Source organism: Protopterus annectens, chromosome 10.part0 (genome assembly GCF_019279795.1).
Source record: "Protopterus annectens isolate FY-2018-M chromosome 10.part0, PAN1.0, whole genome shotgun sequence".
NCBI classification, from domain to species: domain Eukaryota; kingdom Metazoa; phylum Chordata; order Ceratodontiformes; family Protopteridae; genus Protopterus; species Protopterus annectens.
The window spans coordinates 1,644,495,707-1,644,511,368 of NC_056744.1; the positions used below are offsets into that span (position 1 = coordinate 1,644,495,707).

The window sequence follows — 15,662 nt, forward strand, 5'->3', positions numbered from 1 at the left end:
TAGACAGCATCGTTCCATTCCCCCTCATGCCTGGCCAATGTATCTTTGAATCCGCAACCAAAGAGAGTGGAACCATTGAAAGGGAACAGCAGATAGCATCTTTCTTTTTTGTCCACTCCTGGTCAATGTCAATGTATTTTTGACTTTGCAGACAGAGTGGAAACATCAAAAGGGGAGTTTGGACATGATGCCTTGAAGAAGTCAGTGAAGTTACATACATACAGGATTCATAAGTGCATCCAAGCATGACAGCACATGGTGATACAGATGTCTACTACCCCAACCATACTATCTGCAGCATTGAAGAGACCCCTCAAGGATATGTACATAATGGCTCGCATACTAGACAACTGAGCTTCCAGTGACTTTTGAGTCTCTATTGGTTGCTGTGTTGATACCATCTTTGAGATCTCCAAGATCAAACCCTTTTGGAATCTAGTCCAGTAAGGTGAGCCAAGTATTTAATGCATGTAAAGCAAAAGTGGCTGAAGCACAGTTGCACTTCCGTGATGGTCCAGCCCCCAAGATTCCTTGTTTGAGAGGTGAACCACAGAGCTCTCTTCAGAGATCTCTTTCTTGGTCGCTGCAGCAAGCACAATAACATCCATTGCAGGGACCTTGCTCCAAAAAGGTCTATCTTTAGGAAGGACTAACACTCTGTCAAGCTTCTGGGGAATTGGGTCCGCCACACTGAGTTCTCTCTTTGCCCTCCAGGATATCAAACTGATGACAGCATCTGGAGGGGGAACCTCTGCCCCCAAAGGCCTCAAGAAGTATGGATTCCACTGGGGTAGGAGCTTTGATGATCCACCCCAATGTTGTTTCATTAATTCTAATAAAAGTTACCAAAAACATCTTCTTGGGGGGAGATTTTGGGAGGTCTCCTCTTCACTGAGGTCATAATCCATTGTTAAGTGACTCCTCAGCACAGTCCAGATGCTTCCTCTTGCATCTGCTCTTCACATAAGCCTTCTGGGGAGACGATGAAGAAGCTGGGAATTCCATAGTATTGGACATCTCGAGGGCCAATTCTATGGGTTGACAGAAAGTTAACTGATGTGAGCCCGAAGGACCAGATGGATGAGAGGACCTTGACGGGTCTGACTTAGCAACAGAAACCCCAGTCTCAGAACAAGAAAGGATCCTTTCTACAACATTGAAAGCTGATGCCAAGACTGGATGGCAGGGTACGGTTACCCAGAGATCCGTAGGTCCAAAACAGCCCAGTGCCCAAAGCTGACACTGACAGGTCTGATGATGAGACTGAAGCCAAGCTATCTAAGGTCTAAGCGTCCAAAGGAAGGGACTGCTCCAAAAGCCTGAGAGTTGATCCTAACCTTAGGGTGTCATCCCTGAAGCTTTGGCTCTGAGATGCACATATCTCTGAAGGAGCCAGTGCCTGAGACAACCAAATAGTCATCATCGACAACAGGAAGAAAACTGGAGCCAAAGGTCGGGGGAAACTCTGTCCTTGGAGCTGAGGAAGAAGGGATAACCCTAAGGTCCATCTGGGCTAGTAACAATGTGTGCATCCATTGTTCCAAATATGGCAGACCTACAGGAAGCCATCAAAGATGACTTTGAAGCTTTAGACATTAGATCAGACTCTCAAAGCTGAAATGGAGAGGCCTGGATCTGAGTCGGGGACAGCTCTGCTGAGAATTCTGGAGTGGGAGTTATTGGCAGGAAGGGGGAACGAAGCCTACCAGAGGTAGGAGCTGCCGAAAAGGGGCTTGAAATGCTCATAATTGGTGAGCCTAAAGACTTCGAGCTCAGAACCCTTGCAGAAGGTGGTCGTCACTGAGGGACCACCAATGGCACACCCAAAACTGGAGCTGGAGGTGCAGAAGACCCTTGGATCTGGCTGACCTTTCAGTGAGACAGAGGAGTACTTGCCTTGTCTTTCTCTTTTTCATTTTTCTGATTTCTCTTTTTCTTTCTCTCTATCTTTATCATGCTTCTTCTCTCCTGACTTTTTCGCAGGAAAGGGAGAAGAAGAAGAAATGGAAGAAGAGACAGATGTAGGTGTCAGAAAGTCTTTTAACACTAATGTAGCCCTCTGATCTGTGAGGGCTCTGGGCCCAAAGACCAAGCACACTTGACACACCCCATCTAGGTGGGCCACACTTAGTATACAGACTTATACTGTATATCTTGGGGAGTGGCAAGCTTATGCCCACACCCCACACATTGTTTGAAGCTTGAAGCCTGCAGCCTACTTCTTGACCACAGGGCCTAAAAGTCAAACACAGAAGAGCAACTATCTAATAATACAAAACCTACAAGAAAATATCTATAAGTATAGAAATATTATTTACTATTACTTCGTTTTTTTATATAGAGAGCAGGAAAGAATAAGGCAGCAAAGCCATGTACAGGAGAAGAACTGATAGAAACTGAAGAGACTCTATCAAAAAAAATGAAAGGCCCTATGAATAAGGCTATCTAAACTAAACCTAGAAGAGGCAGAGAAAATAGCAAAAAATGCACAAGTACATATCCCAATAGAAGCAGCTTCAAAGACTATGTCTGGATGCAAAAGTGTCAAACGATATCTGAAAAGCATCAGTGAGGGCAGTGTATTATGGGTAGAGGAGGTGGTGCTTTGTGGCTGAAGAGTCTGAGATGCTGGCCTCAGGTCTGGGTTAAATCTGATAACCCACAATTTGAGACAGACAAAAAAAAACAAAATTGGATTTGCTGACTTCCCAGTCACCACTACAGTACAGCAGTCTTAACGTGTGAGGCTGCAGACTCCCCACATGGACTGCATGCCTGTATGAACTGCTAGCTGAATGGTAGGCTGACCTTTTCTGGGGGTGGGGACTAAGGTGAGTAGGTCACACCCTTACAACCTTGCTATATAATAATGCAAGACCACCCATAAGCCTTTGAAATTACTCACAAGGGAAGAGTTGAATTACTTGGGGTGGTCATGACAACAGGAACTCTGTAGGGAAAAGACTTTTAAAAACTAACCTCAGACTGATTTTTTTCAGATATTTTTCAAATGTGGCGTGCCTTTCTAAGCATTCTAGGGGACACTCTTATGTGACCTCAGGCCAGTATAGGGTGCAAAAGACCACAGTATGCCAACTTGCCACCCAGATGAGGAGTGTAAAGCTATGAACACCAAAGTGTATTTGTCTCTGGTATTCTGGACTTTAATACCCTGAATTTTCTGTCTCACTTATCTCAATTTCAGTCTTCTCCTGGTGGACCATGCTCTAGAAAAGCTGTCAGAGCTTCTTGATTCTGGGATCAAGAAATCTCTAGAGAAGACCTTTAAGATTACTTCCTCACTGGGTTATCCACTTGATCAGTTGCTGACCAAAGTTCTCACTGTGATGGCAGACACCATACAATAGAAGGCTCATCTATGGTTTCTTTAACTGGACAACATTAATGCTCACTCTGATGAAGTCCTGTTTGTGTGAGGACGAAATCGCTAAATAAACATCCTTTTTATATACCTTACATCTTGTTTGGGAACTTCCTTGGACTCTAGCTCTAACGATATTTTATTTGAAGGTTAATGCCCACTCTGATATTTTACTGTACAGAAACTGTGGCTAATACAGCAGCATCTTTTGTGTTACACTGATTGGTGTAGCTGTGCTTCAGTGTCTTTAAGAACAGCTAAGGCAGTTATTATGAAAGCCACTTTCCATGGGAAGGTCTTGTTTGTGAGTGTCTCAGAACATCAGCGAAGACTAGCACAAAAGGAAGAAACTGCTGACTTACAGAGATGATCTCCATGATGACCCTCCGGCTAACTCATCTTCTCGCAGGCCATTCAAAAGGAGGGGGCCTTCTCATACAGTCTCTCCACTGCCACATCTGCTAGATGGCAGACATTACAAAAGAGTGTGTAGTAGATTTTTTAATCTAGTTGTTAACCAAGTAAGCCCACTACATAAAAGTTCCTTTTTAGTGGCAATCTGAGAGCACTGTCTGGTTAAGTGAGTTGCTCAGGAGTCACACTATAAGCAAAGGGGGATGAAGGAATGGAATCCTGTACCTTTACCTATCAGAAGCAGTTCATTAACAGCACAATGCCTTAATTGTCTATGCTACCTGCAGTTAGGACAGTACTGTCACCCACATAGGACTGCTCACAAAGATAATTTTTCTGGGTTTGCTCCAGCTTGCATAAACATCTCTAAGGGGAAATGGGCTCTGCATGGGGTATCAAACAGCCTTATACTGGAGATCTTAGGTTCACCTCCATCAAGAGGTCCCTTTTAAAATCAAGCAGTCTTCACACAGCTCCTGCAGCAGTCTCAGACTCTGCTTCTCAAAGGTCCTACACAATCTTTTCCATCTTTTAAAAGAGGTAGGAGATGTTCATTCTTATTGCTTCCTTGTTCCACAGAAGATGGGAGTTCCAGCCTATTGTGAATCTTAATGATTTCAACATGCATATCAGACACTCCATTCTGGAAAATGCCTCTTAAGGAACTTAGCTCACTGCTTCCCCAGGGGCAAGAAGAATGCTTATTGGCACATCACTGTCTGGGACCCTTAAGGACATTCCATCAGTTCATTCTGGATCAATACCTTTTCAAAACAATGTGATCCATTATGGTCACCTTGATGACAGATACCATACAACAGAAGGCTCATCTACTGTTTCTGTAACTGGATGACTAGCTCCTAGTAACTCCTTAAAGTTTTTCCCTGGAATCACAGCAACCACTTCCAGGGCAAATAACTTCCCCTTCGTAAGTGTGGTAAAGGGTCACTCAAACAGAAGTGCGTCTGCTTCCATTACCTGTTTCAAGCATGTGTCTCTTCTTCGTATTTGTACCATGATCACTTGGTCATTAATTCACTCTTGTGCTTGGACCATGATTCTGTGAATAGGCAATATTTAGAATATTTGGTGCTCTGTGACTTGACCTCCCGAGTTTTCATTTTACGCCTATCTGGCTCCTGCCTCCCTCTCTCTGAATTCATTCTGGTACTGTCTGTAATTCTTCTCAATCATTACACATTGCACAGGACCTAAAGAAGTAACAGATATCACAGATATCCAAGTACTCCTTGTATCAGCTGATCTTCAACAGGACTTTCTACTTTGTGTAATTACTTCCTTTCCATCACCCCCATTTCTTGGATTGTGACTCCGCTCACCTTATGGACAGTTCTCTAAATTTGTCAACTGTATAATTTTATATTTTTGTTTATTATGTTTTGCAGCTGTACATTCTCTAGGTCTGGGGAAAGTATGGGGCTGGATGCACCCTCCTACACCTTATAACACCACAACATGTGACAGCAGGACACATATGCCCACAGGTGATGAAATCTGCAGAATAAAAGAAGTGTAGTAAGAAGTGGGTTTCCAAAAAGAAACCTCTAACTGCCATCAGAATACATTCATTAGATAGAAAATTACTTCCTATCATATTGTTTAGTCTTTCAGTGGGTCCCCTGCAGTGGATAGCAGAAAATATATTCACTATATCAAATGCTTTGAACACTGAAGCATGGAAGAGTGACCACAGATGCTCGAAACACACTACACCAAAAATTACTAAAACCAGCATCTTTGAGTGGGCAAGCCCTCCTGCCACTCACCCATATGGGGAACTGTGCCCCCCACTCCTTGTTAATATATATTTGCCTGAGGTGGGGGGGTCACATATTTAAAGATCGCATTACAGTGGGAAAAGGGAAAAACGGTCCCTGCTGTACCATGATCTCATACAAAATGCTAACGGCTATTTAGTACTACTGTAAAAGCTGGTAGTAAAATAGATGGTCTTTGTTTCAACCTTCTGTACTTCAACATTAAAAGCATTCGACACAGTGAATATATTTCCTGCTATCCAGTGCAGGGGCCCATTGAAAGACTAAATTATATGATAGGAGGTTATTTTTCCAATAGACTTCAACATTTTGTACCCAACCCCATACACTTTCATTTTCCAGTCAACTTTCTACAAAGCAAACTACCTTTGCCTGCCCTCAGAAAGCAGGCAAATGGCTTTCTTTCTATGCAGTGAGGGTAAAAACAGTGGCATTTTTGCACAAAGTAAAAATACTTGTACACTGCAAATTTTCTGTTGTAGTTTTGCTGGCATAACATACATTTTCTTTTCACAACAGCATTTAATAACAAAGTTAAAACAGTGTTTAAAATTCTGGGAATTAAGTGTTTACACTACCTGGGCTAATAAATGATTTCATTCCTCTCCAAATTATGTACTGTAGAGGGCCTTTATACTTTCCAAGACTCAGGTTTAGGTTTACTAATTCACACTTCCATTCCTCAGATTCTCCAGGTTTGTATTTACTGTCTTGTGATACATCTGCTTCCTTCTCATCACTCTGGGCTTCTGCCTTCACAGAGGTCTTCTCTTCCTCTAACCCTTGAGATAACCTGACAAAAGAATATTATCAGCATCTCCTCACCAGAAAGCCACCAGTTATTAGCAATGAGTCTGCACTGTATATACTTAGCAAACTAGAACAAAACTACAACACAAGTATGTGATGCCAGTGATCAAAGACTCTACTGAGGTCACAAAAGTCCAACCAGAGAGGAAAGGACAGACTTCTTTGGTAGTATCTCTCCTACTGGTCAGGGATAGGGAGAGTTTCTGAGTTGTCTGTGGTCATTAGAAAATGGAAAACAGGGCAGAAGACATTCTGTAGCTGCATGAAAAGTATGTGCATCATTACATCAAATAATTTGTATGGGTGCTGTGATTATGCTACTCTGGTTTACTATCAAAATGTTGAACATTGGTTCAGCGAACGCGGAAAGTCGAATGTTAGTTGACTTTCTGTGTTGCCGAACGTTAGATCAAGATTACATATCAGCGAATGCAAGTGTGCATTCGTTGATATGAACTCGATGTTCTGAGTAGAGTCGTGGTACAGTGCGGACTGGGAAATGTATCCCTTTGCTCACTGTAGTGCAATCTCAGAGTTAGAATATTTAATTTGCAGGGGGGGCTTGCCCCCCTGGTAAAACATGAATGACAGTGTAAGTGTTTAACGTACGTTTGCACCTACGCTGCCATTATGTTCGAATTTTGATATAAATGTTGAATCTGTTGATGTCAATTAACTGAGTCGACATTTTAACTCATTAGTATTCATGCAGGATGACATCATTTTCAGAATATCGACCGTTCATGTATACGAATGTCGATATTTTGATAGTAAACCTGCTACTCCACATGCACAAGTACTGTGATAACATCACTTTTGTATGCACTATAGCTGCAGTGACATCACTTCACATACAGGGTGCTGTGATTATGCTATTCCACACACACACAAGTACTGTGATAACATCACTTTGGTATGCACTACGGCTCCAGTGACATCAATTCACATGCAGGGGTGCTGTGATTATGCTACTCCACACACACAAATACTGTGATAACATCACTTTCATATGCACTAGGGCTGCAGTGACATCACTTCACATGGAAGGGTGCTGTGAGGAGTGATGAAATCCCTTCACAGTGTTGCTGTGATAATATCACTTCAAATGTACATGTGTTGTGATGAAAACATTACACTATTCAATGTGCTATCTGGTTTCATGCACACCAGTACGGTGATGACATAATTTAAGTGCATAGGTACTGTAATGAATTCATTTCATGTGTAATGGCATAATTTTACATTTTAAACAAAGCCAGAGCAGTTGAAAAGGAGAACCTAAAATAACAGAAAAATTACTTTTGACTTGAGGCCACAGTCAGGCTACAGACTTCACTCAAAATGATTTTTGCCATGTCCTACTTGGACTATGTTTGCTAGAGGTTGACTGCTCTGAAGAAGATGGCCCTGTCTGGTGTGGGACTACAACAAAAGTGAGGATGCAGGTATATAGGCAAAGATAACAGCAGGGTGGAAAGACCAGGAGGATGATGTTCTGGTGGAGTTGAGGTCCTTTGTGTCCCAAACCTGAAAATCCACAGCAAAAAAAACCCAAAAAACAACTGAATAAAAAAAACAAGATACTTACTTTTTTATTAGAGACCTGATCCCCTGTACAGGATGAAAAAAAAAAAAAAAGAACAAAGCTGTAAAAAACATCATTGTGCAAATCTGATTATCTTATTTTTTTGTGCATTTATTATTTTGTAAGGTAAAAGGTTTACTTTCAACATTCATTTTTACCTCCTATACTCATTATGTTGTTTCCTCAAAAGAAAGTACAACACAGTGATTATGCTTTGGTAAAACACTAAAAATGACAATTCTAAATATACAGCCATTTATTTAGAATTGCAATAAACAAATGGCATGATTAACATTGTACTTAAAAGTATGCTAACCTTAGGCTGCAGAAGAAAAATGTAAGGCTTTAGAAAACGTATATATCTGCAGTAAAACAGATATCAAATATATACAATTATTAATCAGTAGTTATATGCCTCATTACAGTGGCATCTTCTGTAATTCAAAAGGCTGTAGGAAGGCAAACGGGATTAGCCCACTGCAATAAACAATTTAAAACTATAACAATAAACAATGTGAAACTATAACAATCTTAGCACATAGAGTGGTTAAAACAAAGCATGTCCATGTAGTGTATATAAAAAGGTTCAGTAATGAACTAACAGTTTTTAGGAACTGTTCACAGTTACGTAAATGTATTATCAATCACTTTGAAAGTATATATTTGTGAAATTCTTAAAAAGAGCCCCACCAGACTTAGATGAAGACAATGTACGTTTTGAAAGTCACTGTTCATGGGATAGACCTAAGTTCCTTTAACTGCATGTACAAACCTTTCCCAGTCACCTGGTCTGCACTTACTGCAGTGCAGAAGAAGGAAACCCTTCTTTGTAGTCTGCAGTTAATGAACCCTTATTCCCAACTCAAAACGCATGTATTGCTAAATTCTTGAGGGATACATAAACATGGTATGCATGTTAGTATGACTGGTATGTGTTACAAACCACATACATGATACCTGTGAAATTCACAAAAATGAATGAATCACCTGCACAAGTCTCTGCACACAACTGTGTACCTGAAGAGGGCCAGTAATGGTGAATCGATACAAATAAGCATTGTAGTCTCTGAAAACAGTTCATAAGGCCAGAAGCACTATTGTACACACTGACTCAAGTTGCATAAGCTACAGGGTTACAACTGTGGACTAGCAGCATGGAAATGCAGATCCTGACACCCAATCAGTCAAGAGGTGGCTTGTTGCTGAGTACAGTATAATCAGCAGCTGTCAAGGAAAGATAATGACTTGAATTAAAATCAATTAGTCCGTCAATTCTAACATGCAGTCAGCACAGCAGTTTTGGATTGTGCAGAGAAACAGGTAATGCAAATTAACACACACTGCCCCCAATAATTTGACAGTGACAATCCCTCATCAATTAGAGATGACGCAGAACCAGTTCCCTTTTTATGAGTGATATGCAAATCAGCTATACACTGCATGCATGGGCAATGATCTAGAAACATTTGTGAATCTCTCTCACCGATGAATGTGAAACAAAAGTATATCATAACATTCTGATGCAGTCTGGGACTGCCATGCTGACGGTCCTACAGCTATCATAGCAGGTCTCCAAAAAATGGGTAATTCCAATGCATTCACATCACGGCCACAGTTACATGCAGCACTAAGAATGTTCCACACAACCCATCCAGTACCTCAAATGTGGATTGCTCTAGTCTACCATTCATCTACCAGATTTTGCCAAGAGTAACATTCCCCACAATGCTAAAATACACCCCATGTCACTTATGTCACCTGTTGTTCCCTAGTGTTTGCAAATGTATCATATACAACATAAATAAATGAGTTAGCACTGTATAAGGGTACTGCTCATATGACTGAATTTCAGAGAAAAACACAGACACATATGGGTAAGAATGAGTGGGGTGTTTTCTGCTACATGTATATTGGTGGTGGTGTGATACTAGTCCATACCACTTCATGTGCAGAGAGCTGTGTTGCTTGCATAAAAATGCAATCTGACACTGGGGTGCTTATCTTCTCTTCTAGATACAGCACCTCTGTGAGGACGGCACTTCTGTGAGGACGGCATGCAAAGAGATAACTGCACAATGGTTATATGCCATGGCATAACATGTTTATGAATATTATGAATACTCTAGTGTACTTTGAGATGCATAGCCACAACTACAGACACTTTTCAAATGAAAGCTCATTTCTCATACACAGTGGTGCTCTTTGTGTTCTTTTCATTCAATGCATCCCAAAGTCCATAATGCCATTTGGCCAATAGCCTTCAGCATAACTGCTCTCTCTGAAACTCTCCAGCCCTTCTCAGCACATAATCCTTACCCATCAGTTGTAACCTGCTATGCCACACTCTGCAGTCTTTCAGAACATGCAGTCTCTGTTCTTTCTACTACACATCTACCTGTACCCCTGCTAAATGTATGGAATTAGCACTTGTTTACTTTGGTAGCCATGTAAGTGCAGTGGTCAACAGATGACCACTTACAGGCACAATGCATGACAACCAGTGGTCAGTGTACCAAGTAAATAGCAGCCACAAAACACAGTTTGTTTGCAGGTTCAGACCTGCTTTTCTTCCCCTAGTGTTTTCTTTCACTTTTTACACCATGAGCCTCTTTAAAAACAAAAGCATGCCTGTGGACGTGAGCACTAGCCTCCTTTCAGTTAGAATGCAGTTTTCATCACAGGTTCACATGTTCATAAGTAAATACTAGGCAGCCAGTCTTAAGATCATTATTATTTTAGCCTGAACACTCCATAAGATAATACAAAAACTGAGAAACTAGAAACTTTGTTATATGGATATGGATATTAAGATACAAGCAATTAAAATGTTTTAGTCCCTTTATTCTTATACACAGGTCAAGCATATTATTTTCAACCAGAGGAGAAGCTGTGGATAGCAATTAAAAAAAAAAAAAAAAAGAGTTGAAGCATTTTATCTGGGAAGGGAAGACAGCAAGGGTCAAGTGGGATAATCCAATTCTTCCAAAAGAACAAGGCGGACTAGGATTACCCAATTTGAGGGGGTATTTTAGAGTAACACATGTAAGTCTCTTACACATAGCACAAGCATAAAACTGTAATTCAAAGTGGAAAGGAATGATGATGATAGAGGGGAAAGCTCAAGAAATAAGGAAATATTGTTTTTTTGGATGCAGACTCTTAAGGAGTGCAACAAAAATTATACTGACTATTACATTAATAAAATAACACGGAGCATTCTAGAACTAAACCAGCAGAAGAATGGAGAAAAGAGATTCTGCTGATAGGGATGACTGTGGTCAGGGATACAGACAAAAGGCAAGGGAGGCTAGAATTTATTGAAGAAAACTGGCAAAGGAACAGATGTATTGGGCGCAAATAACTAGAAGGGGAAAGGTAATAGAATGGAAAAAGGCTGAGAATTTATTTGGACTGCAGGTTAAGGATGGTCTTCCTTATCAAGGATTGATATCAGAGTATAGGCAAATAGAAAGAAATAGAGGGGTTCTAAATGAAAGACCAGCACTGGTAGAGCTTTTAATATAATCTAGAACAGAAGCTGCCACTAAAAAAGGAATAACTAGTAGAGCATATAAAATATTGCATGATAATTATAAGAATCAATCAGAGGGGCTTAGAAAGGATTGGGAAGAAAGTTTGGATAAGCAATTCACAAAGGGACAATGGGGGATGTATGTATATCTCCCAAATATGCAACAAAGTCTACAGGCTTTAGGATCTTTGCCTGGAAGTATTTACATAGGTATTTTTATACCCCAAGTAGACTTCAAAGAATTTTTCCTCAGTTGGATAGCACATGTAGGTGTGACGGGCAAGAAAGTGGTGGCTGGGAACATACTTTTGGGGAGTGCAATGAGCTGGCCGAGTTTAGATATTCCCTAACTGCTCTGCCGGAGATGCTGGGTGAGCAGATTGGATTGACTGGGGAGATGATTTTTTGAGCTATGACACAGAATCAGAATTGCCCATAGTAAGGCCTTGCTGAGTCTAATTATGGTGGCTGCCAAAAAAGCAATTACTAGAAAATGGAAATCAAAGTCTAGACCAACTTTATTAGAAGTAGTGAATATAGTAACAGAGATAAAACAACTGGAACTGGGATCATTAGACAGGGGAGAGAGCAAACTACATACAAAATAATGAGAATTGTGGGAACAATATATGCAAAGAAGGAATGAGGATTAAGAGGCAGGATTTGAATGAGCCATATAATGTTTAACTGACAATGACTAGATAGATTAAAAGTGATGTACAACGTTTGCAACTATAGTTGTTTCAATGGTGCCTGTGATGTAATGTCTGCAACTACAGTGGGGTCAATGTTATCTGTTTTTCATTTATATAAATGTAAGATTGCCTATATCATATGTGATAATTTAATAAAGATGTTTATTGAAAAAAAATATTCAGATTCATAAGTTTGTTAATGATACCCACATTGCCAGGTCAGGTCCAGATACACAGTGTGGATTATGGATTAGATAACCACTATCTAGACTTCAATTCAGGTTTGTCAAAGGTAGACCCTGTCACCTTAACCTCATAAACTTGTAAAAAGTAACTGATGTGGGTCCAGGGCTAAGATTATCATACATGACCTCTGTGATGATACATTCTGTGGCTTCACAATGCATAGACTGGAAAGACTGATGGCTATACAGTTACCCAGGTCTGTGGCTGGATACCATTTGTGTAGAACATTATGGCTGCTCTTCTCAAGGCTACAGGGATGTAGCTGGTGGCCAGGCTAATGCTTAAGAGATTAAAAAAAAGCTTTAAGAGGCCGTAGGTTAATAGCTGTACACTAGGCTAACAACCACTAGCACCTTTATAAGCCTAGATGTGAAACCCAAAGGTGCCCCATAAGTTGTATGTTTTAGACATTTATATAGGGGTGACTGTTGGTTATGACATGATTTACTGACTGCCTCTGTCCATCAGGGACCCAGGGACCCAGGCACCAGACCAGGGGCGAATTTTCGATTTCCCAACCAATGGTCCAAGTTATGCTTAAATAGGGTTAGGGAGGGACTTAGTTTCACATGGACAGGAAGCCTGTTCAAGAGAAAGGGAATTCTCTGAGATACATATCTGTTTCTCCACAATCAATGCTAGTAATCATGGTACCGGATATATTACCTGGGAATACAGATGTGGTGTCTGTAGTTTTTGACATGACTGGCAGGACTTCTTCCATATATATCTTTGATGCTACTAGGGCCCGGGGAGTGGTGGGGCACTGATATTAGTTGGGGGGGGGGATTAGTGCTAGATTTGTCAGCTAGGGTAAAACTAAGTTTTTTGCTTTTGGAACTTTGATGTCATTATAGGTCAGTTCAGAACATTGTTGGGTATTGTTCCTTAATTTGCTGACATAAGTAAAGAAGGATTAGTAGTTGCCTTTGGTGTCCATGGCCATTTGGAACTCGTATTCAGCTTTCAACTTTCTAAGCCAACTTCAACAGGATGGTATGTGACCTCCTATAAGCACTTGGTTCTTTCTTTCTTTTGCTGCAAAACTTACTTATAGAAATGCTCCACCATACCTCCAAAAAAAGAAGTTATGTACTTGCCATAACGTTCCATGTTTGTAGTCCATCTCACCTACATTCTTGCTAGATGGGTTTGGAGCCGATATTCGGCACTGACTTGGCCGATACTAAAGCTCGAGAGCTTTTACTGGCTCGAGGCTAACCCCTATCCCATGGTGCCTCACGGCAATTCCCCAGATCTTGTTTGCAAGAAAGCAATAAGTACCTAACAATTATGAAACTATCAAAAAAAAAACTGTGTACATACAGACAAAACATTATGTAACATTATCCATGCCAGGTGGACAACAACTACAACCAGGTCAGACAGCATAAGTATAGTCCACCAGATCCTCCAGAAACAAGAAGGGGACAGGAGGAAGGGACGCAAGAATGTAGGCGAGATGGACTACAAACATGGAACGTTATGGTAAGTACATAACTTCTTTATGTTATTTAGTCTTATCTCGCCATAATTCTTGCTGGATAGGACAGCGTTCCTTGCACCTTTATCCCGGGTGGCTCAAGCGAAGATACTCTTCAGCACAGTGGACCCAAAGGATGACCTGTCCCGGGAGACCAAATCCAATTTGTAATGTGTGACAAATGTATGTGGTCTTGTCCATGTAGCTGCTGCACAAATAGTATAAAATGGGAGCCTAGATCTAAAGGCACATGAAGGAGACACTGCCCTTGTAGAGTGGCCTTTTACTTTGTTGGGTAACTGTTTGCCAGCAGTCTGATAAGCAAAGGAAATGCAATCTGAAAGCCATTTTGAAAGGGTAACCTTAGAAACAGACAAGCCTTTATTTTTGTCTGAAAAGGAAATAAATAATTGATCTGATTTTCTGAATTCTTTAGTCCTGTGTAGGTAAAACCTGAGAATTCTGTGGATGTCTAACTGGTGTAGTCTGTATTCAGATTTATTAGAATGATTTGGAAAAAACACAGTAGTGTTAAGATTATGTTCTGAGCATACCTTGGGAAGAAAGGAAGTGTTTGTCCTGAGTGAGACTCTATCCTTGTGGAAAACAATATAAGGAGGTTGAATAGTAAGAGCTTGCAGCGATGAGACTCTCCTAGCAGAGGTTATAGCTACTAAGAATAGTGTTTTCCAAGACAATAATTTCAGATCCAATGAAGAAGAGGGCTCAAAGGGTGCAGAAATTAATGATGTAAGAACTAAGTTCAGGTCCCAAGGTTCTGATGGTGGTTTGACTGGAAGCCTGAGAAGGAGAACTCCCTTCAAAAAGGTTTTGCACAAAGAGTGTGACATGATGGGATTTCCCATGAAGCCAAAATGGAAATTAGAAATGTCAGCTAACTGAACTGACTGTAGCGGCTGCAGCTCCTTCATGAAAAATGGATGCAAGGAAGGGCAAAATAGATTCTATGGGGGCTGTATAGGGATCTAAGCCTTGGTTTACAGCCCAAATAGAGAACCTTTTCCATTTGCTGGAGTATAACTTCCAAGTGGAAGGCTTATGGGAAGAAATCAGAATGTGTTTGACTGAAGGAGAGAGGGAAACACACCTGGCTACTCGTGGAACTAGAGCAGCCATGCTATCAATTTTAGGGTGTGGATGGTGGGATGGAACTGCCCCAACTGATGAATCAGGAGGTCTGGAGATGGTTTCAGAATCCATGGTTCCTCCAAAAGGTAGGGCCACAGGAAGGGAAACCAGACTTGTCGAGGCCAGTAAGGAGCAATGATGATCAGGGTACTCCTCAACTGTTTTGCTTTCTGTATTACCTTTGGGATGAGAGGAAAGGGTGGGAAGGCATAAAGAAGTCCCGGGGGCCAATCGTGGACTAGAGCATCCCTGGTGACATCCCCGGAAGGGGAATTAGAGCAAAGTAGCTGCTGCATTTGGTGTTCAGGTGTGTGGGGAATAGGTCGCAGCAAGGCTGGCTCCATCAATGAAAGATCTCTTTCGCAACTTCTGCATTCAGGGACCACTCGTGAGGCATCAGAATTGCTCGACTAAGTTTGTCTACTATCACATTGCATTTCCCCGGGATGTGTGCTGCTACCAGAAAGTGTTGAGTGTCCATCGCCCATTTCCAAACTCTTAAGGCCTCTCGGCAAAGCGGATAAGATTTGGTTCCTCCTTGCTTGTTTATGTACCAAACGACAGACA

General features: G+C 41.1%; 1 protein-coding gene across 1 annotated transcript in view; it reads right to left on the reverse strand.

The window, feature by feature from the left end:
- The window catches only part of LOC122813840 (zinc-binding protein A33-like), a 111,013-nt gene that overhangs the window by 9,772 nt on the left and 85,579 nt on the right, over window positions 1-15,662 (reverse strand). Inside the window, exons 4-5 of the mRNA XM_044086374.1 lie at window positions 7,994-8,016; window positions 6,174-6,388 (exon numbers count right to left, since the gene is read on the reverse strand). Of these exons, the coding sequence (XP_043942309.1) occupies window positions 6,174-6,388; window positions 7,994-8,016 (238 nt within the window). The remainder of the gene's footprint in view (window positions 1-6,173; window positions 6,389-7,993; window positions 8,017-15,662) is intronic.